The sequence below is a fragment of the Sebastes fasciatus genome, chromosome 3, assembly GCF_043250625.1.
Source record: "Sebastes fasciatus isolate fSebFas1 chromosome 3, fSebFas1.pri, whole genome shotgun sequence".
NCBI classification, from domain to species: Eukaryota; Metazoa; Chordata; class Actinopteri; order Perciformes; family Sebastidae; genus Sebastes; species Sebastes fasciatus.
The window spans coordinates 2,175,591-2,199,638 of record NC_133797.1 but is presented as its reverse complement, the minus strand read 5'-3'; the positions used below and the strand labels follow the sequence as shown (position 1 = coordinate 2,199,638).

Below are 24,048 nucleotides of genomic sequence, written 5' to 3'. Positions count from 1 at the left end.
GTGAATGTAAATGGGTTCTATGGGTACCCACGAGTCTCCCCTTTACAGACATGCCCACTTTATGATAATCACATGCAGTTTGGGGCAAGTCATAGTCAAGTCAGCACACTGACACACTGACAGCTGTTGTTGCCTGTTGGGCTGCAGTTTGCCATGTTATGATTTGAGTATATTGTTTTATGCTAAATGCAGTACCTGTGAGGGTTTCTGGACAATATCTGTCATTGTTTTGTGTTAATTGATTTCCAATAATAAATATATACATACATTTGCATAAAGCAGCATATTTGTCCACTCCCATGTTGATAAGAGTATTAAATACTTGACAAATCTCCCTTTAAGGTTCATTTTGAACATATAAAAAAATTATGAAAAATGTGATTAATTTGCGATTAACTATGGACAATCATGCGATTAATTAAACAATTTGGTCGATTGACAGCCCTGATATATATATCATAATGTAGCTAATAACGCTAGAAGTATTTATTTAGTATTTCAGTGTTGGTATTTATAAATGAACAACACATCTCTGTGAATTGAAAAGATTGATCAGCTCTGTGTTTTGTTCTCACTAGGGATGAACAACAAGAGATTCTGAGCTGCACTGAACCAGAAGGACGTAAGAGGAAATTTAGTTGTTCATATGAATGACTGCACCAGGAAATTCAGTGATAAGCAGGATGAATTTAGGGCAGGAAGACAGAATGAAAGATGAGGACACGCTGATTGACGCACACAGCGCTTTAGCTCATGTTTTGACCAAAATGGATGACTTCAGGTCATTAAAGCTTAATGGGATTTTAATAGGGATTTTGGCAGAGAGAGACAGGGAGGAGAGAGAGAGAAAGAAAAAAATTAACCTTTAAATACATTTATTCAAAAAAAAGTGCAGTTGCCATGCCAACGCTACCAGTGCCGGTCCCTGGAGTCCTTGAGGTTATTGGAGGCAGGACATTCAATTACAGGGAACTCTGAATATGACGCGGGTTTAGAATAAACAATGCGCACACTGATGTCATAGTTGAAATTATATAATTAAATTCATAATGTGCACCATGTGAGAGGATGCCATTGAAATGTATCTTTAAAAAGAACATAAAAACTGTTTAAAAATAATACAATTTAGCACATTTGTGAATGTTTCTGACAGCACACTATTTTCATCAACATGAGGTTTTGAACATACACTGTGTTGGAAAGTATCACATGTGTGTTCACAAATTAGACATAGGGTTGAGTGTAGCCTACTATAGGTACATACTCTTGCAGTGTCATTAGAGTCATAAGAACCACGACTCATTACCAAAGACATCCTGCAGATTACTGATGCGGAGTGCCTCTTCTGCTTTTTGCTCTATGTTTGCTCAATGATAGTGACACGACACCGTTGATTGGGGTTAGATCCTCTACTAAGGACAATTGTAGATAAATAGGAAACATTACCATCCAATGTATGCGATTAAATGAATGTTTGCAGCTTGCCACAGAGAAAGGCGCTTCCAATAATGAAGTATTTGCACATATTCTGATCTTAGATACTAAACTCAGAAAAAAAAGTTTACAACAATTTTACAATACAATTTGACACTTTATTCATTTAATAAACCGTCAGGAGCCTCAGTAGTGGGTGGAAGATCCATACGCAGCCACAACAGCCTGGCACCCCCTCCTCATGCTGGTCACCAAACTGGTCACACGTTGCTGTGGGATGGCGTTTCATTCCTCAACCAGGATTCGTTGCAGGTCAGCCAGCGTGGTTGTGTTGGTCACCTTAACACGTACAGCACACCCAAGCTGATCCCACAAGTGTTGAATTGGGTTGAGGTCTGGACTCTTGGCAGGCCGTTCCATTCTCTCTACTCCCACATTGTGGAGGTAGTCTGTGATAACCCTGGCTCTGTGGGGGCGAGCGTTGTCATCTTGGAGGATGAAGTTAGGTCCCAGATTGTGGAGATATGGGATCACCACTGGCTGCAGAATCTCATCCCGATATCTCACTGCATTGAGATGGCCTTCAATGATGACAAGCCTTGTTTTGCCGGTGACATCATTGAGGGAACACACAACCACACTGGCTGACCTACAATGAATCCTGGTTGAGGAATGGAACGCCATCCCACAGCAACGTGTTACCAGGTTGGTGACCAGCATGAGGAGGAGGTGCCAGGCTGTTGTGGCTGCGTATGGACCTTCCACCGCTACTGAGGCTCCTGACGGTGTATTCAATGAATAAAGTGTAAAATAGCCAATATGTCTTGTTTGTTCCTTGTTACTGATAGAGAGTTCAATCATCCAATCCACCAAACAACTCAAAACAAGAGTCAATTCCAACAGGAGAATACACTGTTTAGCATCGGCAAAGAATTTTGGCAAATTTTTCTTGGGCGCTACCCACATAATCAGCTGTGCTGCTCATCCCACAAATGCATGATCCTAACAAGTTGGACATCATTGTGAAGGTAAATGAACAGGCTTTCCAACGATGTAAAATACAATGCCAATTAGCATTGTAACAACAGAGAAATAATCAACCAAACACAAATTTCCAAACTTTTTTTTCCAAGTTTATGTTCAGGTAGGGTAGGACAACCAAATTCTGTATAAGTCATACCTTAACGGGATAGTTTGGGTGTTTTGAAGTGGGGTTGTATGAGCTACTTATCCATAGTCAGTGTATTACCTACAGTAGGAGATGGTCGGCACGCCCCCAGCTTGGAGAAACAGACAGGGGTACCAGCACGGAAGATAGGTTCCTGTTTTTGTCGATGGAGTCAGGCTGCTTTGAAGAGAGATCATTTTTACTTTTAGTTCCCTGTCCCAAAGGACTATGTCTGTTATCTGTCTGATGGCAAGATAACACGGTGTTTTGCTGCTGCCCCCGTCCACAGCAGGGTATTGCTTTGCTACCGTGCCGGTGCTCCTGCATGTTTTTCTAAAGAGGGGGCATGCCGACCACCATCTACTGTAGGTAATACACATAGACTGTATATAAGAAGTGGACGTAGCCACCGTGACATCACCCATTCATTTGTGGACTGCCGTTTTGAAACCTTCGGTATTTTGGCCGTTGCCATCTTGGTTATTTGCAACCAGAAGTGACATGAGAGGGTGGAATACAACCGAACACTGAATTGAACATTGAAGACATTTTTAGGCGACCAAAATGTTACAATTAACTTTCATGAAGTGAAAACACACTGTGAAAGGGTTACACGGACAACTCCCAGACCGGACAACGTCGAGGTAGCGACCTGTCAATCACAAGGTAGCCCCGCCCTGAAGCATCCCCTGCTTTATGGTCTATTTGACTCTAAATGGGACCATCATTTACTAAATGATTGATCATCATTTACTGTGTTGAAGAAGACTTGAAACTAGTGATTGAGATCATAAACTCATGTTTACAATGTTTACTGAGGTAATAAATCAAAGTGAGAAGTAGGCTCATTTTCTCAGAGACTTCTATACAATCAGATATCTTTTATCAACCAGAGGAGTCGCCCCCTGCTGGCTGTTAGAGAGAATGCATGTTTAAAGGCTTCTCAGACCAGTCAGAGTTGCCCACTGGTAATATACTGACTATGGATAAGTACCTCATACAACCCCACTTCAAACACCCGGACTATCCCTTTAAGGCTGCAGTGATAGATGTTTTGGCCACTCCATGGCACCAGAACAATAAGACAACACAATGCAGTAGTGTTGTAGTCAAGACCACCCAAACCGAGACCAAGTCATGACCAAGACCAGAGTGTATCGGGGTTGAGACCAAGTTAAGACCAGGGCAGGGCGAGACCGAGTCGAGACTAAGACCAGACCAGTGCGAGTCCCACATCGCATGACACGCTTGCTATAAAATGTGGATCATGCAAACCAGAGGCACCCCTCAAATTGATCTGAAAGATCCACATTAAAAAAAACACCCACAGAAACCAAATAAAGATTCCTCTTTGTTCATCTCTTTTATTGGGAGGGGTGACAACTGTTAACCGTAAAACAACATTTTTAAATTAGACATGAGTCATGTTATTGGTTGCATTTGAAGCATAAAGTTTACATCCAATCACAGTAATGATAGTGAGAAATAAATCAGACAATGCACAGGTAACTCAGTGATATCCCTGCAGTTGTTTTCTTGAAGTAAAATTCAGAGTCTTTCTTTGTCTGAGACCGAGACAAGACCAAGTAAAAATGTGGTCGATTCCGAGACGAGACCTTCAAAAAGTGGTCTGGAGACCGGTCTCAAGACCACTCAAGTTTCTCTAGAGAGACGAGTTTCTCAAATATGAGAAATTTACCAAGTCATCACCAACCATCATCACAAGTTAAAAACGGTTATTAATGACATTGAATAATGAAGGGTTAAAGTTTAAATGAAATTAAAAAAAGTCCCCATGATCATTTTATTTGTTTGTTTATTTATTTAAGGTTAAAGGAATACATACACATACTTGTAAAGGGACATACAGACAGCAGCAACAACATATATAAAAAAAAAGAAAAAAAAAAAGAAGAGCTACCCGTTGTAATAGTGCAATGTCAAGAGGTCAGTTCATATTCAAATACATACAACCAACCTCATATATAGATACATATACATACAGTATATACATATGTCTATATCTACACACGCATCCATATACATATCCACTTAGACACATTCGCTTACGCAATTATCTATTCTATTAGACAGACAAAAAAGGACATATTTACATCCCTTTATTTGACCTTTATCAAAATTATTCATTTATTAATTTTTGTTTAACTCCAATCTTTACCCTGACTCAAAGTATCCCACCCACGCTCAAAAATGATATTCTGTTCTTTATTTCTATTAACATCTTTCCCAAGAACCCACTGATGCTTCAAAAACATTTTGAAACGTTCAGTGTTTAATTGCTGTCTTTTTATAGCTTTATATATATATATATATATATATATATGCTTTCCCCATCATCATAATGATGATGTTGTTCAGGTAGTTTCCTTCTTCATCATCCCTTAAATCACCAAACATAATAGGTAAAGGACAACTATAAAATTTGATTTGCAAACTGAGATCCACTTCTCAACTTTAATCCAAAATAATGCAACTTCCTTACAATACCAAAATAAATGAATGTCTGACTCCTCTTCCTCCTCACACAATCTACAGAAGTCACATTGTTGGATGCCCTATTTTTTTTAGCATTCTCTTAGTAGGCAAGAAATTGTAGATTAGTTGTAGTTGTAAAATTCTAATGGAGACATCAGAAGAAGTAAATACATGCACATACTTTCCTCCATGGGATACATTTATCTAACAAATCTTCCCATTTAGACTGAATAGCTACTGGTGCAGCAGACATGTTTTTGAGACTTGCATGTATAGCTGATATATTTTCTTGTTTATTTTCATCTTATTCATCCATGCTGTGTCCTTAATGTAGGGACAACATGCCATTTGTTTTGTACATAATGATAGCTTCCTTTTTCAGATCTGAGGTATAGCTGCACGGAGTTGATTAAATGTAAAAAGGACACAAACATTACCGTATACTATTCATAGTAGTCCCCATGATAATAATAACAGCTTTTGTGGTTATTGTGGTACGTGTTTTTTCTGCTCTATATGTTACTGTCAAGTAATCAAAAATGTGTCCTGGACTTACTTTAGCATGACATTTTTCATCTTCTTTGGTATTCATTTCATTCTAATTGCAATCATCGCCTCATTTTCAATGTTAACTTCTTGTAATATCATGAGAAGTGATTCTATCTAATATCCTGGAGTGAACTTCAATGTTCTGCCACAACATGGATCAATATGCCACCAACACACACTGACAACTGTTGATGGAAGGTATTAAGAACTTGCTGAATATGATTGATGCCATGGCGCCCTATAGTGGTGAATAGTAGGGAAATCTCTTTTCTCCCTGATGCTTGGCAATTGTTCTATTAGCTCTTTGGTTGTTGTTTCGGCTCCGGCCGTATATTGAAATGTATTTGTATTTGTGTCAGAGTGAGTGTCTCTCCATCTTGTGAGGATCTTTGTGTGACTGTGTTCTGTGTGAGAGTGAATGTCTTTGTGTGGTGAGGATCTTTGATTTCCTATTTAGGTGCTCGATCTCTGATTGGCTGGAGGTGTGGGTTCGGTCTGGGTTGTGTCGGCTGCTGATTGGTCCCTCCATCATCTGGGCAGTTTAAACTGCTCTGGTGCCCAACAGTCTGACAGCAGTCATGTGACAGCTAACTGACAGCAGCCTCATTCTGGCCTCGACCTCCAAAGCTTTGCGGTTAAACTTGTTACTTAGTGTGGATTTAACAGCCTTATTGCTCTAGTAGTTTCTGTGAGATTGTATGACTTGTAGGAGTCTTTTTCTTTGTTTCAAAACTAGTAAATTGTTTGGTAGGGTGAAGTGCCGTTTTTCTTTTATTAACTTTTTCTCCTGTGTATCTGCTGTATCCTAGGGAGCCAGATTTAGTAACTGTACTTTTGTTTGTTTGATTAGTTTGTTTAAGGTTAGTCAGGGTGTTCAAAAGATAGATTTAGTTTGTTGTTTTGGCCTTAGTTCACCCTGAGTTAGATTGTTTCATTGTAATGTTAAATTGAGTTTAGTAATACATTTTTATTACTTAACTCAAAATCTAGTCCTGAGATTGTGGTTTGGGGACCGGGGAGGGAATATCCTTTATATTTTTATGTTGCGCTCCGACCCCCCCTAGACAGGGGCGTAACAGTTGTTTTAACTGCGTACTATTCTAATGCAGGATGAGGCTGCTTGTCATATACCCCTTAAAATCAAGAAGGGCTCATGACCCCCTGTGAAGCTCTGGCGACCCCTAGTGGGGTTGGGAGCCAGTGCTGTACATAATGGTATATATATATTTCTATTTTTGTACTTTATTTAACCCTTATTTTATTTTCCTCTTCTGCTTTTCTGCCTGCAAGAATCCCAGTGTGCCAATGGGAAATAAAGTCACTTGAACAGAAGTTGAGAAAGAAGCACTTGTGTTACTGTGAGGAACAAACACTACAGACATGATGTTACTGGTGACGGTGAGAGCAGTTATTTTCTGCTTATCAAATCTCTTTGCAGCTGTTCTCACACACAAGAAAAACACACCAACAAACATAGTAAGGATACAGTACGTGACATTATGCCTTTATTGATATTAAACAATATTTACAGCTAATTTAGCAGTCACAGATTGGAGGATGTACTTGGCAGAGATGAAAAAAAGGGGTGGATAAGAGATGGGAGTGAGAACAGAGCGGGTGTGTTAAGAAAAGAAGGTGATAATCCACTAATCCACCGGCACCGGCAGGTCCTGGTGGTTGTTGACCTCTGGACGGTGGTGATTGATCTCAGGTTGTTCACTGTTGAGCTCAGCGTACTCTACTGAACCCTGCTGACACACAAAGCAGAGCCATTAAACACTGCCACGTCTGATTCCTTTATCACCCTGATCCATAAACACTGGCACACCTATACAGAGCAGTCAAGACTAAAGCACACATTGTACTAATTAAAACAAACACAGGCTTCGGTTATAAAATCCCTTTTTGCTAATCCTCATTTTTACTGGAGCAAAACCTAATAACACACTCCCGGAGGATGCTTTGTTCTCCCATAATACAAACTCAAATTGTCTACTGAACATCAGTTTCCTGAGGAGCAGACAAACCATAATAAGACTACTGTCAGGCCAAACCGCATAATCTGCCATCAAGAAGATACACTGATGAAAGAATCCACCGTTTTTAGCTCATGATGTCACATCCTAAGCTTATTATTTCACATTCCTCTAACACCATGTAGGGGCAAACAGTGCACTAAGGAGGAGCAGTGCTGATTAAGGCGTGCTGGGGGACAGTACGCTGGCTGCGATGGGCTTCGAGGTAATTTGACTGGGCCACAGCGCTGATCTGATCGGCCGATAGGGAAGGAAGCCCCAGCCCAAAATGCCTTTGTTCTTGTCTGGAAACTTTGACGGCCGTTTCCATCTCTGACTGCAAAGGATCCCTGTGACCAGGAGGCGGCGGGCAGGGACACGTGGACAGTTTTAGTCATTTAGTATACAAGTATATCAAAGAACCTTATTTGAGTCTTAATTTGAAGCACAAATTTATATATTTGCAGGAATTTAGTACAAAATGGAAGTGAAAGCAGTTTGTTAATTTACATGAGTAATGCTACTGTATAAAACTCCTTATTTAAGTCATTGTGCAAGTTAATGGGGAACAATTGTGTCACAACTTTACATGTTTGGTCAAAAGGCTTCTCATATTGTGGACCATTTCCTCTGAATAACACAAATCCAAAAATGTAACTTGTGACAAGAGAAAGTGTTAAGATTGAACCAGTGGAGCATTTCCTGTAGAAAATGCATGTGTGCGATTGCACATTTTTTTTTTTTCATGAGTTTACAATTATGTAAAAACTCATTGACCTTAAAGGAAAACTTCACCAACAGAATGACCATTTTAAAATAGCCAACAATGCACACTGATTAACTGTGAATAATATACCGTGATGCTTTAAAGCCTAATATGAAAGTGTTTTATAGCCTCCATTCACTCTCATTACATCTATAACTCAGCTAATACATTAAAGGAGTACTTCACCAACAAAATATCTGGTTCACTGATTAACTGTGATTGTGTTCAAATAACACCGGAAGAGGTGTAACTTAAGGACAGAAGTTACGTGATAAAAGCTACTTACTTAGCTTTAGGAATTTGGGCTAAAAATACTCTGGAAGTGCTGTAAGTTAAGCACAGAAATTATGTGACAAATAAATCAACATTGACTTGTTTTTTCGCCACTCTCTGTACGTCCCGGTTCACAATTACGTGGTTTACATACAAATTGATTTTGTGTTGACCGTCATGAAAAGAATTTGCAATTCGTGTCAATGTACACGAAACAATACATTCAATTTCATGACAATTTTATGAACTGCTGTGCGACTGGGCTGATTCGACATATGAATTGTTTTAACAGCATTACACTGTAGGAGGAGATGCAAATCAAGTATCTTGAAAAAAAACCTGTTTATTAGGGACATCAAATTAAATATGTCAACTTGTGAATTTTTTTTCCTGAAAATGCAGAAAACTGCTTATAATTACGCATATACTATATTATGAAAATGTTTTTGTGTAAATGGTTTTTAAGTTACAGGAAAGCAAAAAAAGGCACAGAAGTCTAATGCTAATAAGGAGCAAGAAGATCATGAGTGTGATTGTGCAGATAATTACTCACATAGTCATGAAGGTCAGCAGCACCTAAAGGAAAAAGCATCACAGGTTAAACGTGTGTTGTATCCTGCTCCCTCACTGGCTCACCTCACACTTATTCATTAGTCATCTGACAGTTATGACGACGTGGCGGAGCTCGCTGACTCACTTGTTCTTCCTCTGCAGAGGCCTGTGTTTCAGTCATTAACTTCTGTCCCTGTTGCCTGAATAAATATTCAGAATATTTCCTCTTACTCTTACAGATGCTTCTCTCAACTCAGGATTCTTTTGTCACTGTTGAACAGGAAACATTAGGACTCCGATGGACTGCTTGATAGACACATCCAGTGTCCGGCTGCTGTTTTAATAACAGGAAGTTCCTGCCAGCAGTAACAGGATGTGGTCACAGTTCTGTAGCTGGCCTGGGTAAACTGTCTATCCAAATACCTGGCTCTCTATGTGCCAGGTATGTATGTTCCACACTACTACTTTGTGGGCAGGTAGTGTCCGGTGGGTCTGTAGGCTACCTGGCTGGAATCGAGGCTGATGAGGGCGGTGAGAGTGGACCAACACAGTAAAATTATGGGCTGGAAAACCAAAACAATGAGCTGAGGGGAATTGCAGAATTCAGTGATAATTTGGGGTTGTCACTATGAGAAACCCCTTTCACAATTCCACAGAGTCATTTAATCCAGTGTTAATATAAAACCAGCCATCGGTGCAGCTTTAAAGATGTGAAACTCACCGTGTGGAGAGTTCTGCAGCTCGCTGTACACCGTGTCTGTGCCTTTTCTCAGTGGGACTGTTAATGTAAAAAGCAACACATTAGCACATCATTTGAACATCAAAAGACAAAGTTTGGTAGATAACTGGCTGTTTGATTTATCATGAGCAGAAATCTAAACGTACAGTAGGTGGGTCGTGTCACATTCTGTAATCTTCAGCCCGTCGGGACCATAACGAAGACGGGGCCATTATCAGAAACCAGCCCGGCAATTAGCTCAACCCTTCCTGTTTATAACGTCTGCTATGGTTTTAGAAACCCCAGCAGTTATCCACGCACTTACAAAAACTTGGATATGTATTAATTATGGGTAATTATACCCCTCCCAGGAAGTGTTGGTCTGTATTATCAACCGTAAAGGAATGTGGGCAAAGCAGAGAAACAGGTTTCTTTTATAATGGAGGGAAGAGAATTTGCAGAATGGTTAAAAAATAGAGGGACAAAAAGTATGAAAGGGAGATGGATTGAAAACTATTTTTTTTTTGTTCACCTCTGGCAGGATCTACTGGCCGGGGATGCACCACCTCAGTGTACTCCACATCAGGCTCGTTGGACACCACGCTGCTCTCCTCGTCGTTGGCTGCACCCAAACACATGAACAAGATTCTCTGTTTAACACGCTCAAAGGCATGCAGAGGGCATGACTTCATATTATTTTAATAAGGCTACTGATTTCTTCAGCATGAAAGTTCATTCTTGACCTTGGAAATAGAATTTTGATGAAACAATCCCAACTTGAGGTCCACTTGCTAGTCTTCTCCGGAGCTTTCAACCATATGACAACTGTACGTGCTACAGACCTTTACTTATGTTAGTTTTACTTTAGGTATAGTGACCCTTCATACTTAACATGGACATGGACTAGAAGTCTATAATAGAGCTACAGTATGTGTTACAGCTGTTGGGATGACAGCTACTGGCATCTGAAAGCTCTGGAAAAAGCTAGTAAGTGGACCTTGAGTCGTTTTTTTTGTGAAAAGATTATTTTCTCGTCTTTTCTTTCTTTATCTACATTTTGAATGGTGAAGTACAGTTTACCTCCCTCAGCTGGTTTATTACACTTGAAGTGAGACTATGCAACTTTTGAAAGAAGAAGCCTAGCATTACTTGGTCTGACCAGTGGCTAATGTTAGCAGACTTTAGGTAGATAGTGCTGCTAGATTTTTCAGACCATATTTGACTTTGAGACTTGGGGAAGATGCTGTGATAAGATTTTACACAAAGTTTGGATCCAGCTCTCTTTTCTCATTTGGAATTGTTAACCAACCAGGCTTTGTGTTTGGGATCCTAAAGCCAGCCCTCAGAGAACTTGCATTAACCCATTGTGGTCATTCAGTCCACAGCCCTACGCAGAAAAGTTGGACAATGTTCCACCGTCAAACGCCTTGCATCTAGGGGCAAAGCTGTCTTGCAGGCTGTGCCCAGGCCCGGCACATGCACTTCAGGTGAAAAGCAATTATGCTGCCCCTCTATTAGCAACAGGGAGACAGACGGGGACAGAAATCCATACTGGGACTTCGAGATGGAGAGGCCTTTTATGCGAGCGCCTGTAGGGCGCCAGCCAAAGAATTTTGGGCAATAATTTTAACACTAAGACAGTTTTTGTGGTATAAAGAGAATCTGATGATGTTGAAGACCTTCATAAAACTTTATAGAGGATGACACCCCCCCCCCCAAAATGAAATATTAGATGGCCCAGTTTGACAGGCAGCATTCCGCTCTGTGCTGTCTGCCTGTATTTACTGCTATTGGTTACTTTTTAGTGTCATTATTTTGCTCATGATGAAAAGTTGGCCCACATTTCATTTGCCGCCCTAGGCAATTGCCTAGTTGGCCTATATGGACGTGCCAGCTCTGGCTGTGACGTACAGCCGCAGAGGCAGCTCTGCGTAGGAGTGTGTGTACAGTTGCACGCCGTAGTCTACTTCTCGCCTTGCTTTCGACGACATCAAGCTCGCCCTGGTACACAGTGGTAAACATTCTGGCTGCGCTGGCTGGTCCAAACGCCATGAAATACACTTGTATGATAAATTTACTTTTAGAAACACTGTATTTCATATATTAGAAAACAGAATGATGGCATCGCCCTGGAAACAGAAATATTTTTCCATACTCTCTTCACAAGCGGCCGAAATGGGTTTCCTCAGGATGGTGGCTGGGGTCTCCCTTAGAGATAGGGTGAGAAGCTCAGTCATCCGTGAGGGACTCGGAGTAGAGCCTTGCGTTGAAAGGAGCCAGCTGAGGTGGTTCGGGCATCTAGTACGGATGCCCCCTGGGCGCCTCCCTTGGGAGGTGTTCCAGGCACGACCAGCTGGGAGGAGACCGCGGGGAAGACCCAGGACTAGGTGGAGAGATTATATCTCCACACTGGCCTGGGAACGCCTCGGGATCCCCCAGTCAGAGCTGATTAATGTGGCCTGGGAAAGGGAAGTTTGGGGTCCCCTGCTGGAGCTGTTGCCCCCGCGACCCGACCCCGGATAAGAGGTTGAAGATGGATGGATGGACTCTCTTCTCTTTTTTCCATACTTATCCGGACCTGGAAATGACTAAAATCAAATTCCATACTTTTTCATACTGCGTAGGAACCCTGTATTTGTGCAACTGACATTAATGAATCAGTTTACCAACTTTATGACTCTACTCTACTCGTCCACTTTACGCTACAATTCACGTTATTCCAGCTTTTACCAAAGCCCATGAATGTTGCCACAGTGGCCGCTGTTCAGCAACAGTTACATACGTTTGCTTTAAGGAAGAAAAGTTAAAGCTGTCTGTGCTCAATTGTCAATAGGTCCACCCATATTAAATATTTACATTTCAGTAAAAGCATTAATATCAAGGTACATATTTACAAGCCCAGCTCACCTGCTTCAGGGGGTCGCTCGCTCCACACACTGACGTCAGCTCTGTCCACCCTCACTGTGAAACACAGAGAGACAAACATCAGGTCAGAAGTCGGGCTGCCCAACCCACACGTTGATCACATTGTAAGAATTCTGCACCCATTAGAATAAAGACATATACCTTAATAGGTAGGAAGCAGAAAAATGAATCCTTACTGAGCCACATGTCTGAATATCACCTGATCTCTAGGTGATGTGTGTTTGAGTCCTTCTTAAAGGAACTTTTTAGGTAACCCACATATGTGCTTTCTTGCTAGGAGTTGTATGGTGAGAACGATACCACTCTTAAGTCTATCTGCTAAATATGAAGCTATGGCCAGCAACCAGTTAGCTTAGCTTAGCTTAGCATAAAGACTGGAAACAGAGAGCAGCTCTGTCCAAAAGTTAAAAGAAATTGCCAGTCTCTGAACCTGCCAGTACTGATCCTTGCTAATTAACATGTTTTATCTTGTTTGTTTAATCCATACAAAAAAACGTCAGACATCAGTGCCCCCCTTCCAGTCTTTATGCTAAACTATGCTAAACTAAGCTAAACTAAGCTAAGCTAAGCATCTCCTGGCTGTAGCGTCATTCAACAGTCACATCAGATTGGTATCAGTCTTCTCATCTAACTCTCGGCAAGCAAGTGAAAAACCATATTTTCCAAAATGTCTATTACTATAACTATTTTTACATGACCAAAAGTCAGAAGGTGATATTCTGTAAGCAGTAACGGAGAGATGAGAGACACGTTTTTTGTGGCACATCTCTACAATTTGGCCTTCAGTGGATGATTTATTACTCTTAAAATAAAACCAGTAACAAAGGAGCAGATTTCAAGTGTTGGTCTGGTAGGCTACACACAGAAACCTCCCGCTGCATTGTGCACAATAGGCTGTTAATTCAGCAGTGGCTGGACAATAAGTTCGAGCTAAAACAACTTCCCAGTTGGTAATGTAATCTCACACACAACTCAAGCAAGGCTCATATGATTCATTTCCTCCACCTGCTGCATGCATTCAAACTTGCCTGGCCTGAAACAAAATGAGCCCCACCCTCTCCAACGCCACCAGCGTTATCTGCTCTGTGCCAACATGGGAATTTTTTTTGCAGACTCTATTGTTTCAACTTTTCAAGGAAGTCTCTGTTCCTTTTTAGGAAATGAATCAACTTCATGTTATGTTGGTATTCTCGGTATTGATCTGTACTTAGGATGGTAGCACCATCCAGCACACACTTTAATGGAAGATTAAAGCTGCAGTAGGCACAATGTTTTTGGCATAATTTGGCCAAAATTCCATAATAACCTTTCAGCATATTGTAATTCAAGTGTTCTGAGAGATAACTAGACTTCTGCTCCTCCTCATGGCTCTGTTTTCAGGCTTTAGAACATCTAGCCCGTGACGGAAGACTTTGGCCAATCACAGGTCATTTCAGAGAGAGAGCGTTCCTATTGGCTGTTCATTCAATGGAGGCAGCTGTCAATCACTCGCAAAATCAAACGGTCAAACTAAGGAGCGTTGATCAAATATTAATCAATATTCTGTTACTGTAATGCCTATTTCCCTTCTCAAATGTTGTCAGAAACTTCTTGTAGTGTACTGTTTAGCTGTAAAATGAGAAAGTTTGCTCCGGCTGGTGGGCGGTGCTTGGTATTTCCTCAACTGATCTCAACATGGCTGCCGGGTCATAAACTTTCTGAGAGAAATATGCATTACAGGAACATAATATTGATTCATATTTGATAAGCGCTGCCTAGTTTGACGGTTTGATCGGAGTTTGCCTGTGATTGACCGCTGCTTAGAGACGGCGAGGCTCCAGCTCGGCTCTGACTGGTTGTTTTCCTCCGGTCTGTGAAATCTTGCAGATGCCGTTAGGAGCACCGGAGGACATCGGAGGACACCAGAGGCACATGATTTTTTTCAGATTACCTGTCTCATGTACTATTGTCAGGATATGGTGACCGTTTTATAAAAAATAACTTTTTTGATCATATTTCCTCCAATTCTTCCCATTCAATACAGTCATGATAATAATCATGTTCTTGGACTGCATTTTGTGCAGTGTAAAAGTTTTTAGCCTTAGATACAATAGCTGGAGCAAAATGAATGGTACTGACACACTTCTAAATAAAAGCAACATCTTTATTCTAAAAGTGTCTCTTCCAACCAGTCAAGGGATCAACCAAAAATATATACACACATTTCCTGTGATGGTGATAAAAATGTACATACAAATTAATCTGTCACCAAGGCCATTTAAACATGCACATCAGACAAATAGAGCAGTTGCAACAATAAAGGACATGAAATCACACGGACACGGTGATTGAAGAAACAAAGGACAAAGACAGTAATGTTAAAGGAGCAGTGTGTAGGATTTAGTGACATCTAGTGGTAGGTCGTAGATTGCAACCAATTGAATACCTCTCCACTCACCCCTCCCTTTCCAAGAGTGTCGGAGAACCACGGTAGCCTTCAGGTAACGTAAAAACGTATAAAAAAGGATCTCTAGAGCCGGTGTTTGGTTTGTCTGTTCTGGGCTACTGTAGTAACATGGCTGTGCAACATGGCGGACTAAAGCCTCCAGGAAGAGCGCCAGTCGTTGATGCCAATTTTCGTAGTGGCCAAACGACGGTACTACAACTTCCGTGTCCGTCACGTGATATCATTGGGCCCAAAAATACTTTTCCCCATAGACTTACATTGGGAAAGAGACGTCTGTAACTCTGCAGATAATTTTTTTTGAGGTGAATCAACTCCCCAGTACGAACACTTGAATAGTCCTTATTTAAATCATTAGGTCCTAAAAGTTGTAAAATGCACTAATAGCTGAATCCAGAGTTATTTCCCTTCCTCCGTTCATATTTATGAGACCCAGACCGAGGCTGGAGCGAGGGTTGGGAGGAGGAGTTTGCAAGCCGTGACGACAACTTGACGGTTGTGACCCCGTGACCAAACCATGTGACCGAGCGGACACTACTGCGCCTGCTCCATGGGCCCAATGGATGCGTAAGATCACCGGAAGATCCGGGTACTTCTCAACTCAGCAGTCGAGCCATTTTGGCTTCATGCTCCACTGAGCAACTCTCATAGGAATGAACGGGAGCCTCCAACGCCGTATCCAGTTCTCTTAATACATACATGGGAGGACTCCATGAAGAGGACCTGCTCCCTACGTAGATATGAAGGGCTCATTCTGCTCATTCTGAGCTAACGAAAACTCAACGATTAGTTTCAGGTGATTATACACTAATGAAAACATAGTTAGGAATATTATATTGCATTTCTGTTAAGAGATCCCCTAAATCCTACACATTGGCCCTTTAAGTATTAAGTCAAAGGCCATCTAGATTGCAGTAGGAGAGGAGAGGGAACAACGGGCCCTGGTTTATATTCATAACACACCCCTCCTTTTCACTGAGAAAACATCAGTGAAGAAAGTGTCCAAATCCTACAACGCTTGGCATCACAAACAGGATTATGGCCTCTTGCGTTCCATTCAGTCCTTTCTTAGAACTTCCTTTTCTTTGAAGGTTTTTTTTAAACATTGAATTCAAGTCCCGCCCATTGTGGGGCATCTCTATACTGTGGCTGGGATACTGCAGCTGCTCCTGTTGCTGATGTCAACGGGAAGCGACGCCACGCTATCTCGCGCCCCATTGGTCACTCTCCCCTCCGTGCCATCATAGAGTGGCGCTGCGTCTGGAAGAAGATGATAATGGGCGCTCTAAGCAGTTTGCAACAATTGACAATCAATGTCATGTACTATGATTTGACTACTTGAGCAGCTTCTTCCTGCGTAAACACAACTTGTACCTCGGAGAGTTTTACTTCCTACAGCAACTGTATTCTAACAACATCCTACTTTCCCTGCCTCTGCAAACACATACTTAGACATAAACACAATGTACATGCAAAAAAGACAGAGACAGACAATACGCTCAAACATACACATGTCGTGCGTGCACATAAACTTGAACAGGATGTCTACAACTGGAAAGCAACATGGACATAAACAGGGGTCGCCAGGTCACTGCAACATGGGCCCTGCATGCATATGCACACAGTCTCACAGCAGTTCCGGAAATAGCCATGAAATGAATTAATTTGATTCGTGTACATTGACACAAATTTCTCTTTTTTTTCATGACGCTCAGCACGACTTTCAACAACATATTTTTTGTGCGTTTTCTACGAATGTCCAACAACACGTGACGCACCTGCCAGTTTAAGCTCCAGTCTTTTCAAAATAAAACTACTTAGGTTTAGGAATAGATCTAGTTGGTTAGGCTTAGGCAACAAACTACTTAGTTAGCTTTAGGAAAAGATTGTGGGGTTAAAATAACACCGGAAATACGGTAACTAAAGTACGGAAGATATATGACAAAAACTACTTAGTTATAGGAAAAGATCGTGTTTTGGGTTAAAATAACTCCAGAAGTGCCGTAACTTAAGTACGGAAGTTACGTGACAAATGAATCAACTTTGACCTGTGGTTTCACACGGGACGGCTAAAGTGCTGTGTTTTTTGACCCACACATCCACCCCGACCTCCTCCCTACGTGGCGTTCACCGCTCTCTATACTTCCTGGTTCCCAATTACGTGGATTACATATGAATTGATTTTGTGTTGACCATCACAAAAAAATTTGAAATTCGTGTCTATGTACGCGAATCCACACATTAACTTTAGTGACTATTTCAGAACTGCTGTGCGACTGGGCTGGCATATTAGAACATGGATGATGGGATGGAGATGGGAAACATGCTATGACTGTCGAGATGAGAGAAATGACTCATGGCTGTTAAGATGATGGTACACAGGAGAATAGTAAAACCAAGCTACCTGTGGCTGCGTTATAAACCTCTGTGTCGTGGGTTAGATTCACTGTTAAAGTGTCATCTGATTTAGGGCTCGAAGGCTTTCTGAGAGATGGTGAAAATAAAGTCAGCTCAGGCGGCAGTGATGTCAAAGAAAAATCTACTAAATGCCAAAAAGATCTAAAGCATGAAAACTCTATGTTATAAATTCTAACTCAAACTAATAATGCAGTCAAATAACCATACTGGTGGACTTTAAGATCGGAAGTTTTTACACTTTTTTGTGTTTTCCGCAATTTCATTCTGCCAAGCAACTATTTTTTATTTAGTACATTCCTCTACCAGTGAGTATACATAATAACCAGCATTTATAAATGGTCAATTGAAAGTTAATTAAACTTGGTTAATAGTTATTTTACTGTTAACGCAACAATGAAATGATAATTAATATTGTTTCCTAATTATTAGTAATGCTATGATTTGCTGTTGTATAATATATAATTATGTAAATATAAGTATATGTAATTATGTTATTTTAATAGTTTATTGTTGCACACATTATAACATTTTATATACTATATATATGTATTTGTTAATGATTACAAATTATCTGTAAACCTAAAAGTAATTGTTGGTAAAACATCTATAAACTTTACATAGATAGATGGACCAGATATTTATAACACTTAATGGTTAATAATTGATCTGTAAACCGTCTATAAACATTATTCGATGGCTTTTATGAAGTTGCAACTGATGGTTATAATACCTTGTTAAATGGTTAATAAATACTGTGTAACGCATCGATAAACATTATTTACATAGATAGTTAATACTTTGTCAATGGTTAATAATTGGTTTCTGGTCCATCTATCTACGTAATGTTTATTTATGATTTATCATGTCTTTTAGTGATTTATTGATTAATTTGGCTACTGTAACACTGCAATGTCCCCTAGGGATTAATACAGTACATTTATTATGTATTTATAATAATACAGCCTGTTATCATTCCCAGGGCGTTACATAGCGAGGCTTTGTCACGGTCGTCGGCGCTCAGTACCGCCGCACACAGCGCCCTTTTAGAGCCGGTATGAAACACATACAGGAGTTCCATTAACTACAATGTAAACCCATCCGCATTACATCCAACAGTCAAGGCTCAGAGAGTGTGCCGGGAGTGTGGCGATATAGTTTAAAGAGCGAGAGAGACACACCGGGCAGGTTGGAGGGGAGGTGGATGGGTCCAACAAACACATGGCTTTCATACAGGAGACCACGTTACAATCAGCTGTTCGTTTGTGTCCCATGTTCACAACGTTCAGTGTCGTTCTCACTGTAAAAACGTAATACTTTTAAGCCAAACATTGTGGTTCGTTCCTAAACCTAACTATAGTGGTTTCGTTGCTAATCCTAAAGTGATGCCAAGGGTAACTGTAGTGGTTTTGATATGAAAATAAAGTGATGGCGAGGGGCGTGGGGATGAGAATGTGTTGAATAACTAATATGCTTATTTGATTTCTCGCTGAGTTAGAAGAGCAGATCGTCCACGCTCTCGTGTGCGTACGCTAAAGGTGAAGCTGGAATCAGGAAACAGGGCTCTGTCACAAGGTAACAAAACCTGCAAACCAGCACCTATAAAGCTCACGAATTAACAGGTGATATAGTGTTTGTTTAAGCCGTACAAAAACCAAAGTGAAATAAAATCATAATTTGTGGTTTTAAGGAGGGTCACGTGACTATTTCTTGGCCGGGTTTACAGTACAAACATGTAAAACAACCAGTATGGTTCTGTGAAGGCATAGAGAACAGAAACACTCAGACCCTCATCTGAGCTAGCTCATAAAAACTAGATACACTAACTTCTACAGTATCTGTCACATTCAGAGGAAGCAAGTAGTCGAGCCAACTCACACTGACAACTCAGCCGCTGCTTCTCTTTTACCTACAATAAGAGAGGAGAGGTGAGAAGAAGAGCAGGAGGAAGGAGGTGGAGGAAGGTTGGTTTTCATACATAGTTAGATATAAGAGGCCTGAGTTGCTGGAGGACTGTAGGTCTCTCTACCTCTCTTGGATCTGAAGCACAGTACACACACCACCACCAACACAGACAGCGCCAGCAGACAGAACCCCCCGATCATCGCTTTCTTCCACAATGCCAGGCGCACTATGGAGAGAGAGAGAGAGAGAGAGAGAGAGAGAGAGAGAGAGAGAGAGAGAGAGAGAGAGAGAGAGAAGAGAAAGTCAGTGACAAACAAGACCACAAGGTGGAAGAAGAGGGGAGAATAAAATGGGACGGGATGGCGAAGGTTGTTCACGGAAGAGAGAGGAAGAGAAGACTATAAAAGGTTTGAAAAGAGTAGGGCTGTCAAAGTTAAAGGGACTGTTTGTAACTTCCTACACGTATAAATCATTGCGGGTCGGTGTCCCATGCGCGCTCCCGTGTGGCTACGCTGTTCAGACTCAGACTCCAACACAAACTACAGTGAAGCACCAAAACCTCTTGGTTGTATCTATTGAAGCCCGTCTGTTAAACAGTTCTGGCCGCGGTCGGAGGACGCGGGGGAGACCGTAGCTTTGGTCTCCAGGACCGGAGTCTCTGCTGTACTCTGCTCCTCTGCTTGCCTTCACTCACACACTGCGCTCGTTCTAGTGCTTTTGCTCCACCTCTCACGTGCATTCGCGCACACTCGTGCACACTGCAGAAGAGTTAGTAGCTCTGAGAATATCTAGTGAATGTACAGTGGATGTTTGTGCAGAAATAACTGCTGCAGCTCCTCCAGACCAACAGAGGTTTCCCGTGTCTTGTGAAGTGACGGGGCTCCGCAGCAAGAAACGTTATCGTCTCCGACCAAAACCCCGGTGTCTCCCCTGTTCCCTCCGGCCGCGGTCGGGAGGCTGAGGCAGGAAAAGCCAACACTAGGATCAGCATTGATTCATGGAGAGACCTTCATCTGGTCAGCTAACATTACTGCCAAGCAGCTGAAATATAGAGTGATATTGTGCTTTTAGCTGACGTGTGTCGTCTCACTGTGTTGAGCGATGCTCGTTCATGTCTATGTAGAGCGAGCACAAGCGCGATCAACAGGACGCTGACTTTCGTTGACTTAACGGCCACAGGTGTTGCTGTTAACAAGACATTTCTGATTCGTACAAACAGTCCCTTTAACACAATAATAACACATTAATGCAACTTGGGATTTTTAGGTTGTAGCGGGCTCAGTTTTAAAGCTAGCTAGTGACGATACTGTCATCATATGAAACTAGAAAACCTAATTAAACTGCTGGGAGTGTCTGACTATAGCCTCCATCATGGTTAAGGTAAGGATAGCCTATTGTTGAGGGCATAGGAAGAGCATGTGCATCCTTTCTAGCATCAGCCCCCTGACATCCATGTGTATATTTCAGGTCAATGTTTGTGGGTGTAACAATGGAGTGAAAAAAAGGAATATCCCCAAGAGGGATTAATAAAGTAGTTCTTCTTCTATATCATAGGGAGGAAAAGCATTGAAGCACTGACCTCTGTAGGTTGAGAGGGATTGAGATTGTGGGTATGTTAAAAAAATTCCTTAAAAATGTCATTCCTCTCCCTGAATTCTTAGCTATTGTTTTGTGTACAGAACAAAAGCCTCACCATTTCCACAAAGGATTATGCTAATTAGCCCACAAAGTGCCTGGACCTTAGCTATGTTTCTTTACTTTTTGTTAGATTTCAGTCCCTGAAGGAAAAGTCTTTTTTTTTGCATGGCCCATAGGTCTGGAGCAGGTGTGGTCCCTACTGAGTCTAAATACCCATCAGTCTCACCCTCTATGGTGACCCGGTCACTGCGGACGACATTGTTGGCACGGTTGTGAGCCTCGCAGTAGTACGTGCCGCTGTGCTCTTTGGACAACCCGGGGACCTGGTAGTCCATGCTGCTCCTCTCGGAGGTGTTGGTGTACAGCGGCTGGTCAGTGCCAACACGCCACCACTTAAAGGTGACTGGCGGAGTGCCTTTAACACCACAGATGAGGTAGAGGTCATCTCCCTCGGAGATCTCTGGTAGATGGGGGATGACGGTCAGAGTCGGGAGTGTCAGAGGCACTGGGAGAGGAAAGAGGTGAGATTAGTCAACACTGAGGTTTTATTGGGTCATGAAAACATAACAAGAGCTAATCACACATCCTCATTACATTCAGCATTTTCATCAAAGGAATGGTTTGTTATTTTCTTACCTAGAGTTGGATGAGAAGATCAATATCACTCATATTTGTATGATAAATATGAAGCTACCACAAGCGACCGGTTAGCTTAGCTTACAATAACCACCTGTAAAATGTCAATTGTGGTTTTTACACCACTGTTTATGTACAGATTAAACAAACTAGACAGAACATATTACTTGGTGAGCTTCAGAGGTGCTGGTAGGTGGATTTGGTTACCTTTGGACATAGCCAGGCTAGCTGTTTCCCCGTAAGCTAAGTTAACCGTATGCTTGCGATAGTTTAATATACCTGACAGACATGAGAGCGGTATCAATCCATCTAACTCTCGGTAAGAAAGCGACCAAACTTATTTCCCAAAATGTAGGACTGTGTCCTTAAACCAGTTATATCATAATGTGTTACAGGGGAATGGGGGAATTTTTGTATTAATTAAATTAATAGGGCTGTCAATCGATTCAAATATTTAATTGCAATTAAGAAATCCATTAGTACCAACCATGTCATACTAGTTTGTTGAGAAGGAGTTTACATAACGCTCCGAACTTAACGCTACATTTTGGCGAGGAAAAACTGTCATGTCCATTTTCAAAGGGGTCCCTTGACCTCTGACCTCCAGATGTGTGAATGTAAATGGGTTCTATGGGTACCCACGAGTCTCCCCTTTACAGACATGCCCACTTTATGATAATCACATGCAGTTTGGGGCAAGTCATAGTCAAGTCAGCACACTGACACACTGACAGCTGTTGTTGCCTGTTGGGCTGCAGTTTGCCATGTTATGATTTGAGCATATTGTTTTATGCTAAATGCAGTACCTGTGAAGGTTTCTGGACAATATCTGTCATTGTTTTGGGTTGTTAATTGATTTACAAATAAATATATATACAGTATACATTTGCATACAGTAAGCATATTTGTCCACTCCCATGTTGATTAGAGGATTAAATACTTGACAAATCTCCCTGTAAGGTAAACTTTGAAAAGATAAAGGATTTATTGAGCAGTGTAGATGAGGCAAATTAAGAATATACTAACTCTGTAAAAATGGATAAACATACAATGTTTTGAATATTTACCTATAACAGTAGCGTTGAGTCTTTTACTGAGTGGGGCTGCCTTGGGCCGATTCTGTGCCTCACACATGTACTTGCTTATTTCATCAGGCTTGGTGATGGCGGCTGTGAAGAAAGCTTGTTGAACGAGCTGCTTGACAGTGATTGTGCTCACTTGGTCGTAGCCCTTCCACAGGGTGTAGTTTATCGGCAGGCTGCCGAAATCCGACTGACAGAGGATCTTGAAGGGCTGTCCTAGGATTGCTCTACCAACCACAGAGATCTTTGGAGTGGAGACAGCAACTAAAGAGGAGAAAGAGAGAAAATAAAGCATTCCTGTGGACAAATCCTATACAAACGAAAACAAAAGCCCTGTTCACACATGGGATATGTAACCTAGCTAGCTTTTTGCTTTTTGTCATTCGGACATGTGGGATTTCTATGTAAATGCTTAATTCAGTTACTGTTAACAGAGAGAACCACAATACTCGCACAATATTTGGCACCTGGTACACAAGAGAAGCAGTGTCACAGCACAGTACAGTACAGTGATATAAAGGAAGAACAGTGTTTTCTGTTCCAGCCCAGTCATACAGCAGTTTGTGAAATAGTCACAAAATTGAATGTATTGATTTGTGTACATAGACACATATTTAAAATTGTTTTCGTGATGGTCAGCATGTAATGGATTTGTAATTGCGAACAGCGTGTAGTGAGGAGGTTGGGTTGGTTGGGTGGGTAAAAAAACACAGGACTTTCGCCCAGCAGACCGGTGTTGGTGTCCAATGTGAAACCAAGTCCTATTGAAAGAAGCTGGGATACGGGTCTGGAGCTATGGGGTACGACACGTGCACAGTTTAACTGGAGCTGTTGTCCTGCGTTGCTATTGGCTCAATTCCGGCGAGTAAAGATCAGATTTTACTGCGCATGTGTTGTACCTCAAAGATATGACACGTTGATGATGCGTGACATCTCCTCTTTTCACCCTCATGTGTGAAACCAAAACAGTCAAAGTAACTTCCGTACTTAAGTTACGCCCCTTCTGGTGTTATTTTAACCCAAACCAAGTCGA

General features: G+C 41.4%; 1 protein-coding gene across 12 annotated transcripts in view; it reads right to left on the bottom strand.

Annotated features, from left to right (window-relative positions):
* Positions 1–7,130: 7,130 nt before the first annotated feature.
* pecam1b (platelet and endothelial cell adhesion molecule 1b) overlaps positions 7,131–24,048 on the bottom strand; it is a 30,012-nt gene continuing 13,094 nt past the window's right edge. Inside the window, exons 7-16 of one of the 12 annotated variants that reach the window (XM_074631054.1) lie at positions 23,001–23,279; positions 21,524–21,802; positions 19,784–19,885; positions 19,633–19,663; positions 17,744–17,823; positions 12,879–12,932; positions 10,504–10,593; positions 9,975–10,031; positions 9,255–9,277; positions 7,131–7,398 (exon numbers count right to left, since the gene is read on the bottom strand). In XM_074631054.1, the coding sequence (XP_074487155.1) occupies positions 7,294–7,398; positions 9,255–9,277; positions 9,975–10,031; positions 10,504–10,593; positions 12,879–12,932; positions 17,744–17,823; positions 19,633–19,663; positions 19,784–19,885; positions 21,524–21,802; positions 23,001–23,279 (1,100 nt within the window). In that variant the 3' untranslated portion in view covers positions 7,131–7,293. Of the gene's footprint in view, positions 7,399–9,254; positions 9,278–9,974; positions 10,032–10,503; positions 10,594–12,225; positions 12,550–12,878; positions 12,933–15,018; positions 16,600–17,743; positions 17,824–19,632; positions 19,664–19,783; positions 19,886–21,523; positions 21,803–23,000; positions 23,280–24,048 lie in introns of those variants that run through there. The other 11 variants (XM_074631055.1, XM_074631057.1, XR_012593383.1 and 8 more) reach the window with 11 other exon arrangements.